The sequence below is a fragment of the Xyrauchen texanus genome, chromosome 3 (genome assembly GCF_025860055.1).
Source record: "Xyrauchen texanus isolate HMW12.3.18 chromosome 3, RBS_HiC_50CHRs, whole genome shotgun sequence".
NCBI classification, from domain to species: domain Eukaryota; kingdom Metazoa; phylum Chordata; class Actinopteri; order Cypriniformes; family Catostomidae; genus Xyrauchen; species Xyrauchen texanus.
In genome coordinates, this window is record NC_068278.1 from 60,663,897 (window position 1) to 60,673,896 (window position 10,000).

General features: G+C 48.2%; 1 protein-coding gene across 1 annotated transcript in view; it reads left to right on the forward strand.

The window, feature by feature from the left end:
* trabd2a (TraB domain containing 2A) overlaps positions 1 to 10,000 on the forward strand; it is an 83,450-nt gene that overhangs the window by 69,201 nt on the left and 4,249 nt on the right. The window contains exon 5 of the mRNA XM_052100803.1: positions 9,364 to 9,454. Coding sequence (XP_051956763.1) covers positions 9,364 to 9,454 — 91 coding nt within the window. The remainder of the gene's footprint in view (positions 1 to 9,363; positions 9,455 to 10,000) is intronic.

The following is a 10,000-nucleotide window of genomic DNA, read 5'->3' on the forward strand; positions in this document are numbered from 1 at the left end:
TCTCAGAACAGTTATAGAGAGCTATAGGATGCTCCTTGCTCCCTATTTAGTGCATGACTTAACCTCCAGTGTGCTGTCTGTCTGCACTGGTCTCAGAACAGTTATAGAGAGATATTGGATGCTCCCTTGCTCCCTATTTAGTGCATTACTTAACCTCCAGTGTGCTGTCTGTCTGCACTGGTCTCAGAACAGTTATAGAGAGCTATAGGATGCTCCCTTGCTCCCTATTTAGTGCACGACTTAACCTCCAGTGTGCTGTCTGTCTGCACTGGTCTCAGAACAGTTATAGGAGAGCTATAGGATGCTCCTTGCTCCCTATTTAGTGCATGACTTAACCTCCAGTGTGCTGTCTGTCTGCACTGGTCTCAGAACAGTTATAGAGAGCTATAGGATGCTCCTTGCTCCCTATTTAGTGCACGACTTAACCTCCAGTGTGCTGTCTGTCTGCACTGGTCTCAGAACAGTTATAGAGAGCTATAGGATGCTCCCTTGCTCCCTATTTAGTGCACGACTTAACCTCCAGTGTGCTGTCTGTCTGCACTGGTTTCAGAACAGTTATAGGAGAGATATAGGATGCTCCTTGCTCCCTATTTAGTGCATGACTTAACCTCCAGTGTGCTGTCTGTCTGCACTGGTCTCAGAACAGTTATAGGAGAGCTATAGGATGCTCCCTTGCTCCCTATTTAGTGCATGACTTAACCTCCAGTGTGCTGTCTGTCTGCACTGGTCTCAGAACAGTTATAGGAGAGCTATAGGATGCTCCCTTGCTCCCTATTTAGTGCATGACTTAACCTCCAGTGTGCTGTCTGTCTGCACTGCTCTCAGAACAGTTATAGAAAGCTATAGGGTGCTCCCTTGCTCCCTATTTAGTGCATGACTTAACCTCCAGTGTGCTGTCTGTCTGCACTGCTCTCAGAAAAGTTATAGAGAGCTATAGGATGCTCCCTTGCTCCCTATTTAGTGCCGCGACTTAACCTCCAGTGTGCTGTCTGTCTGCACTGGTCTCAGAACAGTTATAGAGAGCTATAGGATGCTCCTTGCTCCCTATTTAGTGCATGACTTAACCTCCAGTGTGCTGTCTGTCTGCACTGGTCTCAGAACAGTTATAGAGAGATATTGGATGCTCCCTTGCTCCCTATTTAGTGCATTACTTAACCTCCAGTGTGCTGTCTGTCTGCACTGGTCTCAGAACAGTTATAGAGAGCTATAGGATGCTCCCTTGCTCCCTATTTAGTGCACCGACTTAACCTCCAGTGTGCTGTCTGTCTGCACTGGTCTCAGAACAGTTATAGGAGAGCTATAGGATGCTCCTTGCTCCCTATTTAGTGCATGACTTAACCTCCAGTGTGCTGTCTGTCTGCACTGGTCTCAGAACAGTTATAGAGAGCTATAGGATGCTCCTTGCTCCCTATTTAGTGCACGACTTAACCTCCAGTGTGCTGTCTGTCTGCACTGGTCTCAGAACAGTTATAGAGAGCTATAGGATGCTCCCTTGCTCCCTATTTAGTGCACGACTTAACCTCCAGTGTGCTGTCTGTCTGCACTGGTTTCAGAACAGTTATAGGAGAGATATAGGATGCTCCCTTGCTCCCTATTTAGTGCATGACTTAACCTCCAGTGTGCTGTCTGTCTGCACTGCTCTCAGAACAGTTTGAAATGCTCCTTATTTTCATCATAACTCCATTTAAAGCCTCTGAAAGACACATTTATCAGTTTATAGATGAACACATTAATTCTCAATGTGATGATGACAGTAAATATTGGATATTTAACAGAAACCGGCGTGCAGTCCACACAGCGTTTCATGATAGATCACTAAAATGTTTAAATGTCCAATCAGATGAAACTAGAGACTGTAATCTTTTGACTTAAACAGGTTTTTAATGTAAAGACTTTGAGCTTAAGGTAACCCGTCTGTTGACCATGACCTCACTTCATCTTGGTTCAACTACACGAACAGTAAACAGAACAGCCCGGAACCTGTGAGTGGTGGTAGATCAACCGCCTGGTCTTGCAGATTCACGGCTTTACAACATCAGAAATATCAGTCCTGTCCTGTCTGAATATGCTGCACAGCTCCTGGTCCAAACTCTGGTCATTTCCAGACCGGACTACTGCAATGCTCTGTTGGCTAGCATCCCAGCTAACACAATTAAGTCACTGGCGGATGGTCCAGAATGCAGCAGTGCATCTGGTCTTCAATCAGACAAAAGGGCTCATGTCACCCCATCTTGATTTCACTCTACTGGATACCTGTAGCTGCCCGCAGCAAATTAAAGGCTTCAGGACAGCCAATGAAACCCATACACTCTTCCTTCAGTTCACTTCTCCATGTCTATACTCCAACTCGCTCTCTTAAACTACTAAAACGTGAGGGATTATCGTGTAGTATTTTGTGCAATCAGCACTTTTCACTGGTTCTTGCAGCACTGTTGATAATGCAACCGTACACCGTACACTCACATCTATCTGTGAACCTCTGAAGTGAACACATGAACACGTGAAGGAGCGTTTTATCTAGTGCTGTCAGAACACCATAAACTCAGATCAACTTTCCTTCATGTTAAATCCACTCAGTGTTTCAAATACTCGTTAAACGATTATGTGACTCTGTCGGCACCCAGACATATTTTACTACGACAGCGTCTGTCAGGCTGTGCTCCAGTGATTAGTGTCTCCTCAGTAGACAGCAGTCGTCATTTTGACCAACTGGTTACTTTCCTCTGGCTACAAGATCCCATTAGTCCTGCTATTGATGACGAGGGTGGCTTCCTCACACCATTAACCCTGATCCCGGGTCAGTTAAAGGTTAGCGCAGGAGCCAGTCTGTCCAGCCAGTTAAATATCAAAGCCTGACCTCTCAGGAATGAGCGAGTCTGAACATTTTCATCATAATTACCACATTTACTCAACGTTGCAGTTTTACCTTAGGCGCGGGGTTTTCTTGACTGCTGCCATCAGGTAGACAACTAATAATAAGTAGAGTTATATCATGCATTGAGCACAGGAGTATATGATCAGAATGAGCTTTATTGTCAAGTATGCACACACACACACACACACACACACACACACACACACACACACACACACACACACACACACACACACGCGCACAACAACAACCGCCATTCACCACTAAGTGGCGGTGGCGTCACTACGACACTTGTGCCAGGCTATGCGCGCGTTAAGGCCGCGTGAAGTGTCGAGCGCCCGCTGGCATGAGGTCACGTGTCACAGTGACGCGGGTCATCTGACTGAGATGACTGGCTGATGCACCACGGTGCCTCCTACTGTGCCAACTTGCTGTGCTTTAGCCACCTGGCACTCTGCTGCGTTGTTATGGCGTCTCAAGCCTCCTCCAAAGAGGCCGATCTTGACATCGCTGGTACCAGTCATCGGCAAGTCCACTCAGCTCCACATCCTCCTGTACCACATCACTTCATCTCCTCTCCAGCCCGTGCCACATCCGCTTAGCCCCTGTATCCGGCTGAACAAAAACTGTTTAGGCATACAGTGGCCGGGCATCGCGGGCTACTATGACCCAGCCAGCGCAACATCCCTGTCGCACTCCAAGGTGAACAGGGAATGGCTCCGACTCCGGCCGCGTGGTTTTACCGGGCCGGCTTCGCCATCATGAAGGTCCTTAATGATCATGAGCAGTGGGTCTGGGACTCGAGCACTGAAGAACAACCCAGAGCCCAGAGCTACTGATGGTATCATAGGCCTTGACCAGGTCAATAAAGCAGAGATGTAGGTCTTGCTGGAATTCCCTACACCTCTGCAGTAGCAGGCGGACAGAGAATATGGCATCTTTGCAAAACGCGCTTTCCTGAAACCACACTGGGGCTCGCGAAGCCTCTCCTTAGTGTGCGGGCAAAGCGATGTTGAATAATCCTTGCCAGGACCTTTCCGGCACACTGAGGAGCAAGATGCCCCTATAGTTATTACAATCTGAGCGGTCCCCTTTTTAAGAGAGGGACCACCAGGGCATCCTTCCAATCCTGCGAGACATGCCCAGTGGTCCAGACTGTTGTTATGATGTCATGTAGGGCAGTCTGTGCACAAACACCACCCTCCCTCAGCATATGCAGCAGGAGATCATCTCTGCCCAGTGCCTTTCCTGGTCTCAGGCTCCGGATCGCCTTCAGTACTTCCTCCAAAGATGGCACCTCAGCCAGCCAGCCACAGGGAGCGACTTCTTCCTCCAATATTTGTGGCACCGCAGCCCCAGCAGGGTCATCCCCACTTTGTCCCACGATGTTTTCCAGTCTCAGGGACTTCCCCTCCCCCAGAACCTCACAGAAATGCTCAGAAAATCTGCAAACCTGTTCCTGGGGGTGGGAATTGGATCACCATTCTACCCCTAATGATGGTAATAGGTGTGCGCTGCAAGTAACTTTTGATAGAATTAAAGCGATTTGTGATCGTGGGCCATTGAGACAGACTCCATCTCCTCAGCAACCCGCGACCACAACCATCCTTGCAGCGCCTCACGGCTTTCTGAACCTCCGAGCGAAGGCTGCGGTAAGCCTCCTCATTCTCTGACGTGGGATGCTGTAGACGATGAGAGTGGGCCTGTCACTTTTTCTCAGCCAGCCTGAACACCTCCTCCGTCAGCCAGGGTTTCTGAGGAGGTCTGGACCGTGTGCCCAAAACTGCCATTGCAGTTACGCGAGCCACAGTCCTAAACCTGCTCATTTCCCTCAACATCCAGAGGAGTGGGGGATGATGCCAACCCCAGCTGCAAGCGATGCTGAAATTCTCAGCCTGCAACTTTCATCAGCTAGCCTAGACCAGGCCACTATGGGTTTGAAAGGGTCCTGGGTTTACACCCACCACGGTGGAAGAATGGCAGATGCATCTTACAGATGACAAGTCGATGGTCAGTGGGCAGATCAGCTCCACGGTAGGTCCTGGTGTCAAGGACATGGGCCCGCATCCGCTGTTCAGTCACTATGTAGTCCAGCAGATGTTCTTGCTTGGACCCGGCATGCATCCATGATGTTGTGTGGATGCGTCGATGCTGGAACAGTGTGTTGGTAATTACATGCCCATGGGCTTCACAGATATCTGGCAGCCTCCGACTGTTGTTATTGAGCTGATCAGGCCCATGTCTTCCAATCACTCCTGACCAGGTGCTAGCATCATGACCAACTTCGGCATTGAAATCACCCAACATGATGATTCTATCGAGGGGCCACTTTAGCCAGCATCTGTGACAAGAGGTCATCTGACTCATCGGCCTTTCCCGCATCCCTCCATGGATGTTCATCTTGGGTGGTGGCATAAGTAACCATGACCACCACTCCTCGCCTCTGGTTGATGGGAAGGCAAACCCAAAGTAACCTGGGGCTCACAGCTTCCCACACCTCACCGCCACACTCCCACGCTGCCTTCATTCTCTTGTTCAGAAGAAGAGCCACTCCCTGTTGTTTGGCAGTCTCCTGCCCCGAGTAGAGGACAGTCCACCCCTCATAGTGGCAAGAGCCAGAGCCGGTCTACCGGACCTCCTTAACACCACAGAGATCCAGGCGGTACCAGTCCAGCTCCCGACAGAGGAGTGGCAGCCTCTCCTCCGCTGTGAGTGTTCGAACATTCCACGTGGCCATCTGTAGCGGCTTTTTGTTGTTTCTGGAGGAGCTCGAGGGTGAGGATTCAGTCTCCTGGCTCTGCCTGATGGAGTTTGGCCAGGAGACGTCATAGATGCCTGTCCCCCCAGGGCCTCCAGCACTAGCTTACTTAAAGTTTTAATTTGTGGTTTAGTGGTAATCAGTTGAGGGTGAAGGGGTTACCAGCCCCTCGCACTCGTCTAGAGCACCCTTATGGCCGCTGTGGTGGCTACAAAGTGGCATGACAGAAAATGGGGAGGGAACAGTCCCTATTGGCCCTCCTTCCATGGTGCTGCCCACGACGTTGCCCGTCCGGCACCACGCTGAGGTAGGGGTTGTTTGCGGACCTCACACACACACACACACACACACACACACACACACACACACACACACACACACACACACACACAAACAAGGAATCTTGGTGACAGAAGCTTCCAGTGCACAAACAAAATGGGTGTCCCACTTCAGGTCCTGTAAGATGGCAGTACCCAGGGACCTGAATGACTCCTCTGATGGCACAGTGCTGTTCAGAAATGGTGAGCGGGTCAGTGTTGGGCTGTTTTGGCTGCACCAGACAGATCGCCGTTCAGCCTCTCTTCTGTATACAGACTCATCATCATCTCAGATGAGGCCGGTGACTGTGATGTCGATCTATAATCATACTGTCTCTGCTATAGATCATGTCCACTCTAAAACAGTTCTCCTGCTCGAGTTTAATAACAGATGATGTGAAAACCCTTCACCGTCCATTGACTGAAATAAATAACGGTTGAGGTTTAGTAAATCTATAATCCGCCCATAAGCACACGGCTAAATATACGACAAATGACACATGATACGAGAATTAACAGGAAACTTCCTCTTTGGTCAGAAACTCTGATGTGTTTTGTGTGAATATAACCGCTGCCACAAACTGTCGTCTGTCTGTAACAAAGATAAATTCAACATCTTAAAGAAAAATAGGAACAGGAAGTGAGACGGCATCCCTGTCCATCATCACGGCCGTGTAGTGAGTAGTTACATCTATCATTGTCAAGTAAATGTGCTCCAAAGTCTGAAAATCACAGACACATTCTCTGCAATTATATACAGTTTTGGGGGTTTGACCTCAAATATAGAGCTGTTCTGACCATTTACAATAACATGCATTAAATAACTGCCCACAATAAAACCAGAAGAGCCCATTTGATTTTATATGAGCTTTAAAGGGACAGTACATTCAAAAATGAAAAATCTGTCATCATTTACTCACCCTCATGTCATCCCAGATGTGTGTGACTTTCTTTCTTCACCAGAACACAAATGAAGTTTTTTAGAAGAATATTTCAGCTCTGTAGTTCCATACAATGCAAGTGAATGGTGACCAGAACTATGAAGCTCCAAAAGCACATAAATGGAGCATAAAAATCATAAAAAGATACAGCTCAGTGTCGAGTGTCACTCACAGATCAATACAGTTCTTCACAGGCTTCAGTGTCGCACACTCAATGCACTGAAAGTGTGTAAAGTGTGTTTATATTAGGTGGCATTCACATTAAAGACATACAGCACTCCCTATTTACTGAACAACTTCATGTCCTTCTGCGGAATTCCCACATGAGCAATTACTGAGGTTGAGGTATGTAAGAGTAGTTCAGGGGATTAGTGGCGAGAGATTTTGGGGTAAAGATTGGATTAGGGTGTGTGTGTGTGTGTGTGTGTGTGCGAGTGTGCGTGCGTGCATGTGTGTGTGTGTGTGTGTGTGTGTGTGTGTGTGTGTGTGAGTGTGTGTGAGTGTGTGTGTGTGTGAGTGTGTGTGTGTGTGCGTGCGTGCGTGTGTGTGAGTGTGTGTGTGTGTGAGTGTGAGAGTGTGTGTGTGTGTGTGTATGTGTGTTTGTGTGTGTGTGTGTGTGTGTGTGTGTGTGTGTGTGAGCTTGTATTTATCACTTTGTGGGGACCAAATGTCCCCATAAGGATAGTAAAACCGAAATTTTTTGACCTTGTGGGGACATTTTGTCGGTCCCCATGAGGAAAACAGCTTATAAATCATACTAAATTATGTTTTATTGAAAATGTAAAAATGCAGAAAGTTTTCTGTGAGGGTTAGGTTTAGGGGTAGGGTTAGGTTTAGGGGATAGAATATAAAGTTTGTACAGTATAAAAACCATTATGTCTATGGAAGAGTCCCCATAAAACATGGAAACACAACATGTGTTGTGTGTGAAGTGTGTGTAGTATGTGTGATGTGTGTGATGATGTGTGTGTGTGTGGCTGTGAGATGTGTGTGAGTGTGTGAGTGTGTGAGTGTGAGTGTGTGTGAGTGTGTGGCAGGTGTGTGAGTGTGTGTTAGTGTGGTAGTGATGTGAGTGTGTGTGAGTGTGTGTGTGTGTGTGATGATAGTGTCGTGTAGCGTGCGTCGTTGCGATGATGTGTGTGTGTGTGCGTGTGTGTGTGATGTGTTCACCTTGGAGTCGCGACAGGGATGTCCTCTGGCCCCCACACTATTTAATATCTATTTGACCGGCGTGGTTAAGTGAAGCCTCCGATGGCTGTACTGGAGGAATTTCCATCTGGTATAGATATAATGGGAGGTTGATCGGCGCTCGGTCGCGGTCAAGGGATGGCTCCCTATTGGTCAACCACATTATGTATGCTGATGATCTGGTGATTGCTGCTCACTCAGAGGAGGAGTTGGAGGTGCTGCTAATGAACCTGGAGCTTGCCACTAAGAGATGGGGCCTTACCATCAGCCCAACCAAAACAAAGCACCTTCCTGGGTATTATGTACCATCAGACACTCCACCCCCACAGCTCCCCATTGGTGATGGGGCAGTTGAGTAGAGAGTGGAGTGTTTTCCATACCTGGGAAGTGTGCTTATGACCAGCTCGGTTTGACAGCAGAGGTCTCACTCGAATCAGTCGAGCGGCATTATCTTTTCATCGGTTGCGTAATGCTGTGTGGAAGCTACCGGTTTGTCAGCTCCTCCGCGAGCCGGGTATTCTCGACCACGGTCATTCCCTCCCTTCTCTATGCTTGCGAAGCGTGGACCCCTAATGGAACATCATCGCTGATTACAAACATTTAGGCTGGCCTGCCTAAGATCCATCCTGGGTTTAACCAGGCTGGATTGTGTGAGGAGCTCACAAGTCTTTGAAAGATGTGGACAAAGTCCCATCGGGTGAGCTCCTCCGGCAGGCAAGGTTGCGTTGGCTGGGTCATGTAGCCCGCATGCCCGGCCACCGCATGCCTAAACAGTTTTTGTTCGGCGGATAGAGGGGCTAAGCGGTGCAGCACGGGCTGGAGAAGAGATGGAGTGATGTGGTACAGGAGGATGTGGAGCTGAGTGGACTTGCCGATGACTGGTACCAGCTGATGTCAAGATCGGCCTCTTTGGAGGAGGCTTGTGAAGGAATGCTGCTGGCCAGTTGGAGGCAGTCGCCCTCCAACAACAACGGAGGGCAGAGGAGCGGCAGCTCACAACAACGAAGCAGAGCGCAGGGTGGCTAAAGCACAGCAAGTTGGCACAGTAGGGGCACAGGTGGTGCATCAGCCAGTCAACTCAGTCATTCGACCCGTGTCACGGTTGGATCTGTCCCGTGACCTCCTGCCAGCGGCGTTCGACACTTCACGTGGCCTTAACGTGCACATAGCCTGGCACAAGCGTCATGGTGACGTCACCACCACTTAGTGGCAAATGGCGGTTGTTGTTGTTGTTGTTGTTGTTTGCACAGTAAAGAGACTCATAAATGAATGTTTGTGTTTCAGGTCATTTTCTGGGAAACAACACCGTGATTGACGTGTTGCGCAGAGAAGGATACGAGATCGAACACACACCTGCTGGACAACAGCTGCACAGGTAACACAACACAACACATACACAACACAACACTTACACAACACAACACAACACAACACATACACAACACAACACTTACACAACACAACACATACACAACACAACACATACACAACACATACACAACACAACACTTACACAACACAACACAACACTTACACAACACAACACAACACAACACATACACAACACAACACTTACACAACACATACACAACACAACACATACACAACACAACACATACACAACACAACACTTACACAACACAACACTTACACAACACAACACATACACAACACATACACAACACAACACTTACACAACACAACACAACACAACACATACACAACACAACACTTACACAACACAACACAACACAACACAACACATACACAACACAACACTTACACAACACAACACAACACATACACAACACAACACTTACACAACACAACACATACACAACACAACACATACACAACACATACACAACACAACACTTACACAACACAACACAACACATACACAACACAACACTTACACAAC